This window comes from Protomyctophum parallelum (assembly GCF_964188405.1).
Source record: "Protomyctophum parallelum genome assembly, chromosome: 20".
Taxonomy (NCBI): Eukaryota; Metazoa; Chordata; class Actinopteri; order Myctophiformes; family Myctophidae; genus Protomyctophum; species Protomyctophum parallelum.
The window spans coordinates 39,042,656-39,061,886 of record NC_139718.1 but is presented as its reverse complement, the minus strand read 5'-3'; the positions used below and the strand labels follow the sequence as shown (position 1 = coordinate 39,061,886).

Here is a 19,231-nt window from a genome sequence, read left to right as displayed (position 1 = left end):
TAGAAGATTTTTTTAATTTATTTCGAGGTCGGGGCCCTAAATGGCCTAAATTAAGGTTGTGAATCAAATATTAATATTGTGTGTACCGTACCGTACCGTACGTCTCCTCGGGCTTTGTATTCATGTATTTCTCCTGGCCTCAGTTCAACCTCCATCTCACCGGTGACATCCACGCCATCACCGCCGCCAACAACCTGGTGGCGGCCGCCGTCGACGCCCGCATGTTCCACGAAGCCACCCAGACCGACAAGGCAAATAGACCCCCGTTTCTTTGGAGTGGTGCAACCACTCCTACAACCGGCAATGTCCGTGTGTCCACCTATGTGTTCACCTATGTGTCCGTGTGTTCACCTATGTATGTGTTAATGAGCACCATAATGAGTACCAGTAGGGGGCGCTGTATGCCAGAAACGGAGAGAGAGAGACAGACTGTTGCCTGCTAATGAGAGAGAGAGAGGAGGGAGGGAGGGGGGGGGGGGGGAGAGAGAGAGAGGGGGGAGTTGCACCACTCGGTTCACACGGGTGTGATTTTTTTTATTGTTGCGATTCACTTTGGGTGAGATTATGTCCCACATTATGCCACGTCAATAAATAGACAACACTGCCCCCCAGTGGTGTTATCGTGACGGTAGCATTGCTATGGATAGATGGATAAAAGATGGACATCTTTATTGTCATTCAGCAGCAGCTGCATAAAATGCATGGTTTCACTGGCTTCAATCTGCTAGTTAAAAGAAAATCCTAATAATACTATTATTACTAAAAATCCACAAATACAGCAGCATCAGTTCATAGGAGACAGATATTGCACGGATAAGGAGTCCTTAACCCATTCTGACCTGAGATCAGATTCATACGAGGTTTTCCACGGGACACACACTGGTCTGATTAAACCCATTCTGACCTGAGATCAGATTCATACCAGGTTTCCACTGGACAACACACTGGTCTGATTAACCCATTCTGACCTGAGATCAGATTAAAAAAATGTCAGTCGTTCTTCGATAAAAAAAAAAATAGCAGACCTACAAGCTCGTATCGCGCCACTCGGTGGCGCGATATGAGCTTGTAGATCTGCTATTTTTCAATAGATAAAGCATAACATGATGCTGACACCAAAATGGGTGCCCGGTCAGAATGGGTTAAGGCCATTTCTACCACTGAATGCATTTCTTGCCATTCCGATTTTATGCCTTTTATAGGTTATCTCATAAAGCCTTTCATGGCCAGGACCGCCAAATTGCAAAATGTTATCCTCCACGGCCTCTATAGCTAGTGGTTATCATTAACCTTTTTAATTTCATGGACCCCCACTAATATGCATCAGAGACCATGGACCCCCATTTGATATCATTTTAAATCTCTGGAACCCCAATAAATTGACATCGTATCGTTCTCAGTGATAATTTAACTCTTAAGAGTGTAACCATTCCATTTGTACACTCCGAGTTACAGACCCATAAGGGTCCATTTTGTTTTACTCTCACAGATTTAGCTGGGGACCCCTTTTGGAACCTCCTCCTCAAGGACCCCTGGAGGTCCCCGGACCCCCACTTTTGAGAACCAGTGAGATAAAACAAAACAATTCAGGCCTTTTCTTTTGTAAAATAGGCTTCTACAGATGGCTCAAGCCTGAACCGCACCAATGATTCGCCATGCATTCATCTCCTTGCAACTACTTGCATGCATTCATCCCCAATGGCAGTTGGCAAGGATTTTGCATTGGTGTGGTCAACCTTAAAACTGTTTTGTTGCAAGGAGTTGTGACTAGTTGTGTTTTGCGAGTAGTTGCAACTGCTGTGGTTTGGGCTTAACCCATTCTGGGCACGGAACCCCTTTTGGTGTTTTAAACATTGTGTTATAATTTAGCTATTGGAAAAACAGCAGATCTACAAGCTCGTAGCGCGCCACTGAGTGGCGCGCTACGAGCTTGTAGGTCTGCTATTTTTTGGAAAAATCGTGAAAATATTTATTTCAGAAAACTGGAGGATTTAGAAGATTTTTTCATTTTTTTTATTTCGAGTCCTAAATGGCCTAAATTAAGGCTGTGAATCAAATATTAATATTGTGTGTACCGTACCGTACCGTCTCCCCAGGCTTTGTACACCCGGCTGGTGCCTCTCAGCGGAGGCCAGAGGCAATTCTCCCCCGTCCAGATCAACAGGCTGCAGGTAACGACACCAACGACAAGTTATCGCCTCCGAGAATGTCCCCTAAACAAGCATGGGAAAGGAGGGATAGTATTGAGGAGATGCTAAAGGCCTCTATGGCATCGAACAATGAAAAAGAAGAAAAATGGCAGCACACTCGTATAGCCACGATGCTGGAAAATGTATGTAACAGAAACCGACGTTTCGACCTGTAAGGTCTTCTTCGGGGACTTTCCTAAAGGAGACCTTGAAAGCCGTCTGTCCCGTTGTAGAGGTTTTGGGAAAATATTCCAGTCATCGGGTGCTGTCGAAATTGACCAGAACAGGTATTTGCTTTTGGAGTTATTGGCTGCGGTTACATGAGGGCTTTTTCATTCAGAATGAAAACTTCAGAATGAATTAATTCAGAAGTAATGTTTTTTGCTGCGTGTTTACATGGGACAGGTCATTCCGAATGAGTGTTTACATGGACAATACTTTTAAATCCCATTATTTCATTCCACATCAGGTTTGGGGCTGGGAAGGCTTCTGATTGGATAGGGGGGGCGGGTGGATATGTTTACGTCCAGTGGTGGAAAGTACATTTACTTTAGTTCTAAAGTACAATTTTGAGGTATTTCTACTTTACTTTCCAATTATTTTACTTTTACTACACTACATTTCAGTAAAACAAAATAATAGAAAAACACTTTTATGCCGTATCACTTTATATTTGATGTATCCTGTAGCCTATGAGAGGTTTCTAATATAATTTCTTAATATAATTAAAGGTATATTCAGTGATTTCACTCAAAAAACCTTAGGTTTCGTTTTTGGCTGTGGGACCCAGCCTTTCGTCCAATCAGGATAGAGAGTCAAAAACGAAAAAAGGTTTTTTGACCCCCAGGGGTTAACTGGGGACAGGGAGGAACTCCTTATATGGCCAGCACACTCTATAGTAGAGAGGATTATCACAACAAAACAAAAAAATAAGTGATATTTGAATTAAGTTAAATCACTGAATATACCTTTAATCGCAAAACAAGAGCATAATATAGCCATACCAATTACATGGAAACAGAAAGACCAGAATTAACTTCAATCCGAATGAGTGTTTACATGAGTCCACAATTGTTTCAATAGGATTTAAAAATTGAATAAACCGGTCAGTTACATCAGATCTAAGTTTAAATCAGATTGACCATTTTCATTCCGATTTAAGTTTTTGTAGGTGTTTACATGAGAACTTTTAATAGGATTTAACTTTTATTCTGAATGAAAAGGGGATTTAACTGTCCATGTAAACGTAGCCAGTGACTCATTTGTCCTCCATTCATTCTGAGCATCTATCAGGGCTGTGCTGTTTTCACTAGATTAGGCCACAAGAGCAACAACAAAAAATAACACCGTTTATGGTTCACTGTTGAGAAATAACTAATGCATCACTGGTTAATTAATACCAACAGTTAAATGTTTAATTACATTTTTATATTCATTGTTTTATTGCCAGGATCCTGAGTTGAGTCACAGACATACCTCTCAGGTTACTGGTTAATGAGCGTGTGAATTTATATTAGTGCTGCCCAACGATTCAATATTTTATTCAAGAATCAAATGAATTACCTAGTTAATGTGATTAATCACAATTAAGTCATCAGGTTCTATCTGTTATTCTGTTCACAATGTACATTTGTCGAAATGGCTAAAATAAATTATTAAAATGTTAATTGTGATAAATATTTGTTTACTTAGACAGCCCTAATTTATACAGTATATGTATTATATTTATATAATATATTTTTCCAAAGCCCTTCACAAGTATGTATGGAGATCAACCGTTCCCTAGAACACCGTTATGTGTCCCTTTATTTTAACTTTTTTCATGAATTAAAAACAAAAATTCAATGATTTTTTTTTTCTGATTTCATGAAGAAATCAAAGAAGGAGAATAAATTGGAACGCAAATGTTTGAGAAGTAGTGAAAATAGCCGATCTTCAAGCTCAACAACGTGGCGCGAAGCGGCGCGTTGTGAGCTTGTAGATCTGCTATTTCCACTAGTTTGGGGTCCCGGGCAAACGTCTAATCTCTCTTTTGGGTGACGGTGCTGAAACGTTTGGGAACCACCGATTCCCAGACAACCCCCCCCCCTTCACCTCTCTGTGTGTGTGTGTGTGTGTGTGTGTGACGTCTAGAAACTGGGCATCGACAAGACGGACCCCGCCACGCTGACGGACGAGGAGATCACCCGCTTCTCCAGACTGGACATGGACCCCGCCTCCATCACCTGGCACAGAGGTACACGCCCACTCTGTGACGTCACACACGTGTCACTACGGGCGGCGGGTTCCTCTCATTATGGACAAAGCGTTCGTTCCCCGGGTCTAACATGGACGTAAAATGAAGCCTGTAATTCCTTGCACTGTAAGTCGCCATATTTCTAGATCCGCCATTGGCTGGCTCCGTTTGGGCCCAGCTGGCCCATTGGCTGGCCCAGACAACGAGGCGGGACTTCCCCCCTTACTCTTCGTTGGTTTTTATTTTGTCTGAATGGGGGGTGGCCCCCGATCATAGACTGTAACGGTAGCCACGCCCCTCAGAACATACGTGACTTTATGGGAAAAATAATAATAATTGGGACCATAATTCTCCAAAAAGAATATTATGACATGAGAAATGAGACTTTAAACTAGTGACTGGAAGCAGAAAGTATTCATGACCATGTTTATTAAGGTAATACAGTCTAGGTGAAGTTGGGCCCAAATACATGGGCCTCTATGGAGCTATGGGGTTTTTTTGGGGCCCAATGACAGCGCCACAACAGGCCATTATATGAACTTTCAGGAAGTCCCGATTTCCTTAGTGGCTTCACAGAATATCTGTCTGACTGCCCCCCCCTGGTTCTTCTACATTCTCTAATTGTGTAGACTTCTTGTAAATTAAGTAATGTTGAGAGTTAACAATAATTTAACTCTTGGGAGCGTGAAATGAAACCAAATGGACGCGTAGCTCTCAAGAGATAAAGATATGGAGGTCCATTTGGTTAACAGCTTTTCCATTGTTTAGCTGGGAACCACCTCAAGGATCACTGGTGGTGGTCCCAGACCGTACCACTGGTTGAAAACCACTGACTTAGTTGACAGCGTTTCCCAGGCCAGGGTTCTCTACTGGGGAATACAAGAAGACTCACCCCGTTTCTGTTTTCCTCCCAGAATTTTCCCCAGTGAGGGGTAGGAGAGGCTGGCCAGCAGACGGCTGGATTTTGAATTTCTCTAACTATAAACTTTCATGACAGCAGACAGCCTAAGTACAAATATAATTTATGGAAAGCTACTACAGTGAAGTCTGTTCACAGAAGTTGTTGTAGGATATGTGGGGATTATCTGACGAGGTACCATTTGAGGGGGCAAAACCTTACATATACTAAATAATACTAAATTGTTTATAGGGTCAATATAAGTAATATAATATAGCCTTTCCACAGGAGTATCTTTTTATATTTTTCCAAAAAGAATACAAACAGCCAATAGCATATTACAAAGTTATCCTCCTCACTGGGGAAAATTCCGGGAGGAAAAACAGGCACACACCGGGGTGAGTCTTCTTGTTACCCTCCCGGGAACGTTCCTTTTCCGGTGTGTGTTGTGTCTGCCTTGACATGCCCAGAATCTAAGACGCCAGCTAGGGGGTTCATGTGGTCAAATGCGTACCGTCTTCTGTGTCATTCCAGTGCTGGACACCAATGACCGTTTCCTGAGGAAGATCACCATTGGCCAGTCACCCACTGAGAAGGGACAGACTAGAGAGGTGAGCGTGGCCACTTGAGACCTACAGTGTGTATGCACTCAATCTGATGACGGATGGCGAAGATGGAAGATCCGCTGTCTTCGTCTGTAACGATGACGTGCCTAAATAGGTTAGGTTTGATATGATATGATACGGTACTTTATTGTCGGTTCACACTGAAATGCCAAGTATGCAGAACACATATACACACATTTGACATAACAGAAAGACCAAGACAATTTACATACATAAAGACATGAAGACGAGAGCAATGTCGACCGCCTAGATTACCCCGTGGCTACTACAACTCGTGATAGCTATTTAAAAATAGCAGATCTACAAGCTCATATCGCGCCACCGAGTGGCGCGATACGAGCTTGTAGGTCTGCTATTTTTTGAAAAATCGAAGAACGGGTTCATCAGACCAGTGTGTGTCCGGCGGAAACCTCGTATGAATCTGATCTCAGGTCAGAATGGGTTAAGCCTCAAAGTCGACTGGTGGATTTAGCTTTACTCCCGGTTGAGTTTAGGAATTCGGTTATCTTTGGGCATCGCCTTATTGAGGTTGAGTTTAGGAATAAGGTTGGGTTTAGCCTATTCTGAACGGGAACCCCTTTTGGTGTTGGCATTATGTTATAATATAGCTATTGAAAAATAGCAGATCTACAAGCTCATAGCGCGCCAGTCTTGTAGGTCTGCTATTTTTGAAAAATCGAAGAACGACTGACACAGAAACATAGCTTTTTCAGAAAACTGTCAGGATGCAGAAGACATTTTTAGATCTGATCTCAGGTCAGAATGGGTCAGGCATAGTTTTACTGAATACCTGGTTGGCGACTGTTCCAAGGTCGCCTGGAATTTGACCAGCGGGGCGAGCGTGTTCTTGTATTTCCCCGGCGTCCTACAGAATGTCCCCCTCTTTGTCTCCAGCAGGGACACGCTGACGCTCCACTGATGGAGGTTTAAAATGTCTCTCTCTGTCCCCCCCTGCAGGCCCAGTTTGACATCACGGTGGCCAGTGAGATCATGGCCGTGCTGGCGCTGACCAGCAGCCTGGCGGACATGCGCCTGCGCCTGGCCAAGATGGTGGTGGCCACGAGCCGCGCCGGGCTGCCCGTCACCACCGAGGACCTGGTCAGTGTGGCCTGTGGTTTCATCTAGGGCAGCGGTGTCCGGGGAAAATGTATTTACAGTATATAGTGTACACACGCACGGGATACATTATTGGCCTTGTTTAATAAAGGACAACTTTAGTTTTTTTTCAACCAAGGTTCATGTTTTAGGTCGTTATTGGAGAAAGTAAAAGATGAGTGTTCTTTATATTTTTATTTGCTGCTTTCTTTCGTTTTAGCGATTTTTGACAGGGAGGCGAGGGCATTCGAACATGGTACTAAATATGTAGCATTGTTTTAGAAAGAAATGGTGATTTCTTTTTTTCTTTCTTTTTTTTACTATAGTCCTACTAGACCCCAATAAATGATATCTGGCCACTGGGTCTAGTAGGACTATAGTAAATATGAAAGAAATCGCAGTAAAATGTTGTAAAAAAGGACGTATTTTGCCCCATGTTCGAATGCCCCCGCCCCCCTGTAAAAATAGCTAAAATCACTAAAACGAAAGAAAGCAGCAAAAGAAGAAAAAAAATGACACTCTACTTTTACTTTGTCTAATGACAACCTAAAACCTGAACCTTGGTTGAAAAAAACTAAAGTTGTCCTTTAAAAAGGATGCACCACCATGTATGCGATGGAAAAACTAATAATTAACTAACTAATTCATACTTAGACTACAAGAGGATAAATTCTATAAAAATTGGGAAAAGTGGAATCTCTTCTCTCAGCCTAGCGATATTGCAATAGGATTTTTTGCTCTTTGTCTGTCTTTTATTTTTTTATTTTCTTTCCGTATAGTCTTGTTTGTTGTTTTTCTTTTTCTTTTCCTTCAATAAAAATTACCGGTAAGTGAAAAAAAAAAAAAAGGATGTACCAACTGGAGTTACCTCGAAACAGCAGCCTAATGGGAACAAGTCAAAGTAGTGATAAATGGACCTTTTGCCCCACCCACCCGCAAAAGAAAATACATTGACCGCTATGGGACTTAAAGGACAACTTTAGTTTTTTTCAACCAAGGCTCATGTTTTAGGTTGTTATTAGAGAAAGTAAAAGGTGTGTGTAATTTTCTTTCATTTTATGGAGATTGTTTTGTTATTTACCATAGTCCTACTAGACCCCAAGAAATTACATCTGGCCACAGAAGATCACAGGATCTACTGAATGTGTCAAACTAACATATTGAGCCTATACACACAGTATAAGCCTTCCCCCAGTAGGCTACCTTCACATTCAGTAGATCCTGTGATCTTCTGTGGCCAGATGTAATTTCCTGGGGTTTATTAGGACTATAGTAAACCATAAAAAAATAAATCACCACAAAATTGTGTAAAAAGATACATATTTAGCCCCATGCTCGAATGCCCCCGCCCCCCTGTCAAAAACAGCTAAAATCCCTAAAACGAAAGAAAGCAGCAAATGAAAAAAAAATTGACACTCATCTTTTACTTTCTCTAATAACAACCTAAAACATGAACCTTGGTTGAAAAAAAAACAATCCAAACCAAAATTAGTTTTACTCGTATGTACCTGACTGCACACAAGATGTTAACGATAAAGTACAACCTTGAACCCCCGAGTGTCCTGGAGCCGTCTATTCTTACACAGTAGCGTCTAAACATTATATCATGTTCATCATACTGGTTTAGTGCTGAAACACCACATTGTTCTCGTCTCTCCAGGGTGTGTGTGGCGCTCTGACAGTCCTGATGAGAGACGCCATCAAGCCCAACCTGATGCAGACGTTGGAGGTGGGTGAAACATGCAGCGCCATCATGAAGTAGCATTAGTAATAACCCATTCTGACCGGGCACCCATTTTGGTGTCAGCATCATGTTATGCTTTAGTTATTGAAAAATAGCAGATCTACAAGCTCATATCGCGCCACCGAGTGGCGCGATACGAGCTTGTAGGTCTGCTATTTTTGAAAAAAATCGAAGAACGACTGACATTTTTAGAATCTGATCTCAGGTCAGAATGGGTTCATCAGACCAGTGTGTGTCCGGCGGAAACCTCGTATGAATCTGATCTCAGGTCAGAATGGGATAATATAGATTTGTTGTACTGTGAAAGGGCCTGGTGCAGGTGGTCCCTAGCCATGCATGCATTCTTTTTTTTTCTTCTTTTCTTTTAACCCATTTTGACCTGAGATCAGATTCTAAAAGTGTCTTCTACATCCTGACAGTTTTCTGAAAAAGCGATGTTTCTATGTCAGTCGTTCTTTAATTTCTCAAAAATAGCAGACCTACAAGCTCATAGCGCGCCACTCGGTGGCGCGCTATGAGCTTGTAGATCTGCTATTTTTCAATAGCTAAAGCACAACGCAACATAATGCTAACACCGAAAGGGGTTCCCGCCCCCAAAATGGGTTTAAAAAAGAAAGAAAGAAGAAGCTAATCCTGCATCTCTTTGAGAAGAGACCGGCTGGCTTACAGTGGCTCATTGGCTTGCATCCAGTCGACCAGTCATTTTGAAGTGTTGGTTATCGGCAAGAGTTTTCACTGGAACCTTTTCCAAATGGTGTGTGGTTATGTGTGCTGCTGTCTGCCGCCCGTTGCATTTACTGTCTGTCTGTCTGTCTGTCTGTCTGTCTGTCTGTCTGTCTGTCTGTCTGTCTGTCTGTCTGTCTGTGTCCACAGGGAACCCCCGTGTTTGTCCACGCCGGACCCTTTGCCAACATCGCCCACGGAAACTCCTCCATCCTGGCGGATAAGATTGCGTTGAAGCTGGTTGGACCCGAGGGCTTTGTAGGTGAGTGCAGTGGAACAGAGCGAGGGAGAGACATGCTCCATGTATAGGTGAGAAAAACATTTTCCTGTCCTGGAAAAAACATTTGGCTATGCATTTTTTTGGCTGTTCATATTGTGTTCATAATATGTCGTTTTTTGCCAAACCGCCTGTGCGATTGCAGCCTATCATGTACTGGACGTGACAAAAAATAGCAGATCTACAAGCTCACAACATACTACAGCATGTGTAGCGAAAAAGTTGGAATGGAATTGAATTATACCATTCTATGCTTTTATTTTTGAGTGGTGCAACCACTCCAAGGAACAGCAATGTCCGTGTCCGCCTATCTATGTGACGTTAACCCACCCACCTATGTGACTGTGAGCACGAGTATTAGTACCAGTAGGGGCGCTGTTGTGCCAGAAACGGAGAGAGAGACACTGTTGCCTGCTAATGAGAGAGAGAGAGAGGGGGGAGGGGGGAGAGGGGAGTTGCACCACTCAGTTAATTTTTTTGCTACACTGCCTGTCTTTGGGAATTACACATAGAAGTAAGAGACTCCTTATTGAGACTGAATGATTGTTATATAGGCCTTTAAATTAGGTCAAATATTCTGGAAAGGTTTTGTAAATTCACTGGTAAAAATGACTCCTCATGTCCTTTATTGTCCCACAGTGACCGAGGCTGGCTTTGGTGCCGACATCGGAATGGAAAAGTTCTTCAACATCAAGTGCCGTTACTCTGGCTTGAGGCCCCATGTGGTGGTTCTGGTGGCCACCGTCCGAGCCTTGAAGATGCACGGAGGTGGACCTCTTGTAGGTTCATGTATTGTAGAGAGTTCTCTCTTTCTAACTACTTGCGTTTGACGGCTACACAAATAATGTACACTGCGATGTTTCCTAGAAAGATACCACCATGGCAGGCAGGTACTTTAACCCCCCCCCCCCCCCCCCCCCCGCCTGCGCCACCCGGGAGCCACCTATGCGTCCCAAAAAACACGAAACATTAAACTGGAGGATTGCCCTCCCGTCACAGATTTAGTCAAAGTGTGTGATCTCGGCGAATTGACTATTTTGTTTTTTTAATTGCTTTTTTTAGGTCACTGCTGGGATGCCACTGCCCAGGGAATACGTGGAGGAGGTAATGCATCATCTTCGTCGTCATCATCCATAGCTATTTTCTCCTCCACTTAAATGTCATACTTTTCCCCTGAAAGAGCATGGGGAAACATGTTGAGGCTTTAGTTTATCTCTTCGGTCACCTCAGTCTCACCTGTGTGTGTGTGTGTGTGTGTGTGTGTGTGTGTTCGCGCAGAACCTCGAGCTACTGGAGAAGGGATGCAGTAACATGAATAAGCAGATAGAGAATGCCAAGCACTTCGGCGTGCCAGTCGTGGTTGCAGTCAATGCTTTCAAGTAAGTGTGTGTGCGTGTGCGCGCACATGCCAGTCGTGGCTGCAGTCAATGCTTTCGTGTGTGTGTGTGCGTTTTTTTTTTTTTTTTACTTTACTTTACCCATTTTGACCTGAGTTCAGATTAAAAAAATGTCAGTTTCTATGTCAGTCGTTCTTCGGTTTTTCAAAAATAGCAGACCTACAAGCTCGTAGCGCGCCACTCGGTGGCGCGCTATGAGCTTGTAGATCTGCTATTTTTCAATAGCTAAAGCATAACATGATGCTAACACCAAAATGGGTGCCCGGTCAGAATGGGTTAACACATTTGAGGTATTTGTGGTTTACTTGAGCATTTTTTCCCCGATTTCCAATACTTTTACTCCACTACATTTATTTGAAAACTTTAGTTGCTAATTACTTTAATTACCAATCTACAAGCTCACAAGGCATCACAATGCGACGCATTGTGATGAAATCGGGGAAAAAATGCTCAAGTAAACCACAAATACCTCAAATGTGTTAACCCATTCTGACCGGGCACCCATTTTGGTGTCTGCATCATGTTATGCTTTAGCTATTGAAAAATAGCAGATCTACAAGCTCATATCGCGCCACCGAGTGGCGCGATACGAGCTTGTAGGTCTGCTATTTTTGAAAAATCGAAGACACTTTTAGAATCTGATCTCAGGTCAGAATGGGTTAATAATGAAACTGTCAGGATGTAATAGACATTTTTAGAATCTGATCTCAGGTCAGAATGGGTTAAGTACAGTATACTTATAATAATAACTCAAATTTGATTTGATGCCGTGCCCCTTTTGTATTCCTCCTGACCTTTTTTTTTTTTTGACATTTTTTTTTTAAACCTTTTTGAAAACCAGGACCGACACGGATCCGGAGCTGGACCTGATCTGCCGCGTGGCCAAGTCCGCCGGGGCCTTCGACGCCGTGCGGGCCTCACACTGGGCCGACGGCGGCGCCGGCGCAGTGGCTCTGGGGGAGGCCGTGGAGAGGGCCTCCCGGGCCCCCAGTGACTTCAGGTTCCTCTACGACGTGGAGGTGAGTTCTCTCTCTGGGAGGAGGCCGTGGAGAGGGCCTCCCGGGCCCCCAGTGACTTCAGGTTCCTCTACGACGTGGAGGTGAGTTCTCTCTCTGGGAGGAGGCCGTGGAGAGGGCCTCCCGGGCCCCCAGTGACTTCAGGTTCCTCTACGACGTGGAGGTGAGTTCTCTCTCTGGGAGGAGGCCGTGGAGAGGGCCTCCCGGGCCCCCAGTGACTTCAGGTTCCTCTACGACGTGGAGGTGAGTTCTCTCTGGGAGGAGGCCGTGGAGAGGGCCTCCCGGGTAGGGTTGGGATTCGGAACCGGGTCCATTTCAGACCCGGTTCCGACATTGCGGATCCGGAGCCGGTTCCATCGTTTTTTTATTAACGGTTCCCCAAACGGATCTCATCAGTTGTCATTTAGCTCCGCTGTGTCCCTGTGCCTGCATGCAAGCAGAGCCTGGGGTGACGTCACCCCACCTACATGAGTGAGTGGGGTCGGGGAGGATACGCCCACTGTTCTGTGCATTCAGCGACCGCTGTGGAGCGAGTGGGACAGTATAAGTATGTCGCCAAAGTGTGGTTAACAGAGAGGGAAATGACTGAAGCTGAGCAGTGAGCATGCAAAGTGCAATAAATGCGAGAGTTGCTAGCAAAGGTTGTTGCAACTTGTACCACGTGAACATAGAGGAAACATCTCAAAATCAATATGCCTACACATCGCGTTTGAGAGCCATGCGGAAAGCCGTGCCTGCTCTCCCCGCAGCTTCACCACAGCCAGCGGGGGACGATCTGATGCAAGGCTGGTTTACTTTCCCCAGGCTAGTAACGTAATGGAAAATAAAAACTACTAACGTGCTTTTAATTTGGCTCTAAATTAATTGCGTGGCTGTTGAGAGCCCAGCGTTTAGGTGCATATACCGCCATAGATTGATTACTTTATAAACAATTTGCAGAAAAAAAGCACAGGAACGTAGCCTACAGTTCAATACAAGGTCTGCTATAATCCAAGAAAGCACTATGGCTTGTTTCCATTAGGGTAAGGGGTCCTTCATATTAAATTAATTTGAACATTAAAGACAACATTTGTCACTACAACAATATCAATATTGTGTACTGTATATTTAATATACAGTACAAATTGCAATATACAGTACAAATTGCAACAATGATATTGTTGTGGTGCCTAGCTGCTGCTGGTGGTGGTGGTGAAGTTTAAATAATAGTGCCACCTCATAATTGTAAAGTGCATTTTCAATAATTTAATTAATTAATTTGTGTTTATTATGTACTTGGTTAGGTTAGTTATAATATAAGCATAATCTATGTCAGAAAAACGGGGAAAAAAATAATATTAGGATCCGTTAAGGGAACCGTTAGGAACCGGAACCGTTAAGAGGGATCCGGGAAGGATCCGGAACCGTTAAAATCCTAACGAATCCCAACCCTACTCCCGGGCCCCCAGTGACTTTAGGTTCCTCTACGACGTGGAGGTATAAGTTCTCACGCTCCGGGTTATTTCTTTCTGCCCCGTGTCATGTTGTTTTCTCTCCCACCGATGCATTAACTTTAATAACCCATTTAGACCCGAGTTAAAAACATTCACTTTGAAAGGATATATATTAAAAGATTTGCGCCACATTTTTACGGTTTATTTCAAAAATGTTTTTTTTTTTTTTCAATAGCTAAATTATAACCTAATGTTTATAACACCAAAAGGGGTTATAAACTCTCAGCCATGATCTCTCACTCTCTGTCAACACCACCCCCATAATGATTTGTTGTTGCATTTTCTGTCGCTCGCTTTAACCTTTTCAAGCCATCGATTAGTTTTCGGCCCCTTGACTTTGTGCTTGTGATTCTCCGTCAGCTGCCCATCGCCGACAAGATTCGAGCCATTGCCCAGAAGATCTATGGAGCCGACGACATCGAGCTGCTGCCAGCGGCCCAAGAGAAGGTGGAGCGCTACACCAGACAGGTCTGTACTACGGTACCGCTTGCTTACTGTACGCGTGCACAGTTGTGAGTTACTATACTTATTCGAGGACGCTCTTAGCGGTGGTTTCGAGGATGTCCACCGTGAGACTGGGAGGTACGGGGTTCAATCCCCGGTCGAGTCATACCGAAGACTAGTGTGACGGTACCGAGTGCCTCCCTGCTTGGCTCCACAAGTGCTTGTTTGGGGGGGTAAGTCCCTGCGGCATACTGGTGTCTTGTCCAGGGGGTGTGCTTGTAGTAGGTTGGCTACAGAGCTCAAGTGAAGTCGGTCAGTCGGTCAATTTAGTTTTCATTGTCCATGCGTGCAACTCTTTGGCTCTACATTTGTGACGTGTCTGGGTTCAAACGGGGTTTGTTGCTGCTTTGGCACCGTGTAATCGAGCAATTCTTGAGTTATTTTTATTCCACCGTCTCAGGGCTTCAGCAACCTGCCGATCTGCATGGCGAAGACCCACCTCTCGCTCTCCCACGAGGCCGACAAGAAGGGCGTTCCCACCGGCTTCGTCCTGCCCATCAGGGACATCAGGGCCAGCGTTGGCGCCGGCTTCCTGTTCCCGCTGGTCGGCACGGTAGGCACTAGACCCAGTGTTGTTTTTGGCAGCAAAGTTCTATTTTAGTTTTAGTCTTTTGAATAGTTTTCATTTAGTTTTAGTCACATTTTAGTCACCTGGAATGTGTTAGTGTTAGTCTAGTTTTAGTCGACTAAATGTCATGAGATTTTAGTCGACTAAATCAACTGTAGATTTAGTTGACTAAAATGTGTTTTGACAGGCCTTGATGTCGTTGTAATGACATATTTTACACTTTGGTTGCATGCTGAAAATAGCAGATATACAATCTGAGATTGTATATCTGCTATTTTGTATATCTGCAATTTTCAGCATGCAACCCAGCATAAAACTGGATCTCTTGTCCACTAGTCCCTTACTAACATTTTAAACTAGTTTTTATTTGTTGACGAAATTGTCAGTATATTTAGTCTTAGTTTTAGTCATCATAGATTCGTTTTTATTTAGTTTTAGTCAGTGAAAAAAGGTAGTCGACGAACATTTTTCGTCTTAGTTTTAGTCGACGAAAACGACACTGCACTAGACGCACCCATTTCCTCTGTTGTGTAATCAAGGGTGAAGTCGGCCTTATTGCAAGCCAGCTGTACGCGTTAAGCACTTAGCTTTTTGCACTTAGCGACGATGCGTCGTTTTAAATGGACATTCTGTTTTGAATGCATACGGGGGGAAAAACACAGGAAACAAACTGGGTTTGATTTGGGGAAAGGATAGCGACGCCAGGTTTAAAGTGGTTATTAATCGTGATTCGTAGCCTTATTATTATCGTGGTTGTGAGTGTGACTTTGTGTTCCTCCTAGATGCCTACAATCCCAGGCCTGCCCACCAGACCATGTTTCTATGACATAGACCTGGACCCTGAGACGGAGCAGGTCAACGGCCTCTTCTAACGCGGACCCTTTGCACTGTTGAACTGGTGAGGAAGCCAGTCGATCCATTCAGTATTTTAGCTGTGACGTGAGCGCCCCCTCCTGAGATACTTCCGGGTCCTACTTTTGTGTCGCTTTTGTGTCCCCATGGAGTTATACTGTGACGCTCCGTCGGACTAAATCTGAGACGAAAACAACCACGAAAGTCTAATTTTACCGCTTTCCTCGCAACAACAAAGCTGCGCTGCTCTCCCAAATCTGGCTGTGACAGGCCGTCTGCCCCACATGGAATACTATCGCCATTTTATTTGATTGTGTCAACTAAATCCTCATTAATGCAAACTAGATTCAACATACTCAAGCCTGCACACATTGTAAATATCCCCCGAAATATTTTACCGAGCAAATGGACTGTTGCCACCTTCAATAATAATGATAATAATAGTCTTTATTGTCTCCACATCATATATTTTTGTTGTCATGGACACTTGTACAAAACATTAATAATTCTACTCGAGTTGGAAGCATTAAGACCCATTTTAACCCTCTATGGCTTCCTTTCTGAAAAATAACGTCAATTTAAAAAGATTCACGCGTTTAGATATTATATTTTATTCTATTTACAATGGGATGCGGACGGGAGCTAGTGCCACTTGGACCCGGACGTAACGTAGCACTACAAAATGACGTCGGACTTAAATACTGAATTATGTCCCTCTCGTGCTAGTCTCTCGCGTTGACAGACTGTTGCCTCTCGCGATTTTCAAATGCTTCCGTCATACAGCCTGGAGAACGGAAGCTCTGAACATGAGTAAGCGACAAAGCAAGGAAGTGAAGCCTCCTCCACACTTCCGTTTCATCTTCACAGTCGCGCAAATTTATCCTAATATAAATAAGTATAAAATCTAAGCATTAGTATAATAGCTTGTCGCTTAGCAGAAATGGAAATGAAAAAACTATAATGTAAAGATATTTTAAAGCGCAAATAACATGCATTTTAAAACTGCTTTTAATATTTAATAATCATATGGTCTATGTCCCTCAAAGTTATTTCTAATGGTTTGAGCCTCAATCACCACTCTGATATAACCAGGCCTTGTCATTTATTTCTGGACTTTGAAAGCAGTTTTAGCTGCAGTACCACAATGTCCTGAGGTGGTGGGGATGCTGATATGCAGATTATTTAATATTTGAGTCATTATAATACTGATGCTAGATAAAAAACCAGGCTTGTTTCCATTCCATGCCAGCTTGGAAAATCAACAATGGTGGACATTATAAACAAAGTGTAAATGCAAATTTGGAACTGAAGACTGAAGAAGAGGAGGAATTATACAAAGTAGGGTGACATTGATGACATCACGATGAGGCCAAAATCAGCCGAGCTGTTCCTGAGAGCAATTTCCATTAAAACACCCATAATGACATGAAGGCCTGATTGTTCAAAATTGGTTATTTGTGGGGATAGAAAACACACATGGGAGCCCCAAAAACACAAAATAAATAGAAAAAGTTGAATTTTATGTTATAGGTCCTTTAAAATATATTTTCGTGAACGGAAATGGCCGCTTCCTTACTCTGATTTCTGTTTAGGTGTAGTTCCAGACACTATAATGGCATTCAGAGATTGTGGAATAGTTGTCGGACTACTCGATGTACTCGTGCGCTGTCCTTATAGTGACGGCATACTGGCATGAGTGTCATCCCAAGGCGTCATATTGTCATATTACACTGCACTTTTGATGCCAATGCGGTTTGTACATTTTGAATACCATAGTATTTCTACTAGGCATGTAACGATATATCGATATTAATCCCGACTCCTGACGATATGAATCCATTCATTGAAATAAAAAAATCGATTTTCAAAAATCGGGGGCTAGTGTGTGATGTGAAATGTGATGTGTCATATTGTGTGATGTGTCATGTTCCATCATATTCAAGTGCTTTTGGAGAGAAATGAGTCACTTTCAGTAGTAGAGCACTGTAGAGGGGAGCTGTGTGTGTCTGTGACTGTAGAGGGGAGCTGTGTGTGTCTGTGACTGTGCCCAGGTGATGATGGTCGTTGATGCTCATCAAGGAAGGCAATTATGTGTCTCCACTGTCAAAAGTAATGCTGCTACTTTTGCAATGTAGTTAAATAAAAAATCTCATGGGGGGAGATAAATTATATAAAATTAAAAAAACTGTAATTTTTCTTAATTATTTTTTTCTTTTTAATATCGTGAAAAATCGTATCGTGAACCTCATATCGTGATACGAATCGTATCGTGTATTGAGTGAATCATTACATGCCTAACCCATTCTGAACGGGAACCCATTTTGGTGTTAGCATCATGTCATGCTTTAGCTATTGGAAAAATAGCAGACCTACAAGCTCATAGCGCGCCACCGAGTGGCGTGCTACGAGCTTGTAGGTCTGCTATTTAAAAAAAATCGAAGAACGACTGACATTTTTAGAATCTGATCTCAGGTCAGAATGGGTTAATCAGACCAGTGTGTGTCCAGTGGGAAACCTCGTATGAATCTGATCTCGGGTCAGAATGGGCTAATTTCTACAATAGGGTATTGACACTTTGACTTGTCTCCTCGGTGTCTGTGTTACAGATATGACCTGCCGGACCCTTTCCCTCCCAAGCGGAGACCTGATCAAAAATGTGACGGCCAGAGCACAGCGACTCCCTCTCGTCTTTGCCTGCCATTCGTGATTTCTTTTCATCACACGTTTTTCATTCACACCTGTAAATAATCAGTTTGCTTTGCCCCAGAAGGGTGAATGAATCACCGGACAGATTGTCCGCCATGACGCCACCGCTGCTGCCTGTCTCGCTTGACTTTTAGTTGTTTACATTCCCTTTTTTTATAGGCATGCACGTCAACCTCTTATGTCCTATTTGAGTGATAGTTAAAAATAGCCGATATACAAGCTCGCAACGCGAGGCGCACATGCAATGGCGGTCCCCCTGAAGCCAGTCTGCAACCCGGTAAATGTTGCATTTGTATAGCGCTTTTATCCAAAGCGCTTTTACATGGATTGAAGAGATTTAAAATGCATTATGTACAAGCTCTGTTTGTGCGCTTGTAGATCTATTTTCGGTATGGAGCACGAATTAGGCATTATAATGTTGATTTATGTAACTACTTCCGTTTTTATATTATGTTTGCTCTTGTCATGTCGACGGTTGAGTTGTATGGTTCACAACACAACGCTTATGAGCTTGTATATCTGCTATTTTGGGGGGGGGGGGGGGGGGGGGGCGGAATTGTGAGCCCTCACATGACTACTAGTACTCGTACCATAGTAGTGGATTCTCATGCACTTAGATCAGTGGTTTTCAACCATATCAATGTCCATTATGTATTTGGCATTTGATCCGCGGACCACGGTTTGATGAGATTTAGCCTCGCAGACCCAAAACTAAACAAAATATGTTGATCAAAATATCAATTCTACATTCTTTATTTGTGTAGACTTCTTGTAAATTAAGTCATGCAGATGTCTAACAATAATGTCTTCTACTCTTGAGAGCGTAAAATGTCTACTCTTGATAGCGTGTTTAATTTTACACTCTCACGAGTTTAACCCATTCTGAACGGGAACCCATTTTGGTGTC

The 19,231-nt window shown here is 43.1% G+C and overlaps 1 protein-coding gene across 1 annotated transcript in view; it reads left to right on the top strand.

Annotated features, from left to right (window-relative positions):
* Positions 1–19,028, top strand: part of mthfd1b (methylenetetrahydrofolate dehydrogenase (NADP+ dependent) 1b) — a 36,438-nt gene extending 17,410 nt beyond the window's left edge. The window contains exons 14-28 of the mRNA XM_083791221.1: positions 144–251; positions 2,097–2,171; positions 4,323–4,425; positions 5,858–5,934; positions 6,907–7,047; positions 8,705–8,773; positions 9,662–9,773; positions 10,428–10,567; positions 10,851–10,892; positions 11,067–11,167; positions 12,027–12,204; positions 14,055–14,162; positions 14,599–14,751; positions 15,549–15,664; positions 18,225–19,028. Coding sequence (XP_083647347.1) covers positions 144–251; positions 2,097–2,171; positions 4,323–4,425; positions 5,858–5,934; positions 6,907–7,047; positions 8,705–8,773; positions 9,662–9,773; positions 10,428–10,567; positions 10,851–10,892; positions 11,067–11,167; positions 12,027–12,204; positions 14,055–14,162; positions 14,599–14,751; positions 15,549–15,638 — 1,497 coding nt within the window. The 3' untranslated portion in view covers positions 15,639–15,664; positions 18,225–19,028. The remainder of the gene's footprint in view (positions 1–143; positions 252–2,096; positions 2,172–4,322; positions 4,426–5,857; positions 5,935–6,906; positions 7,048–8,704; positions 8,774–9,661; positions 9,774–10,427; positions 10,568–10,850; positions 10,893–11,066; positions 11,168–12,026; positions 12,205–14,054; positions 14,163–14,598; positions 14,752–15,548; positions 15,665–18,224) is intronic.
* Positions 19,029–19,231: the final 203 nt, after the last annotated feature.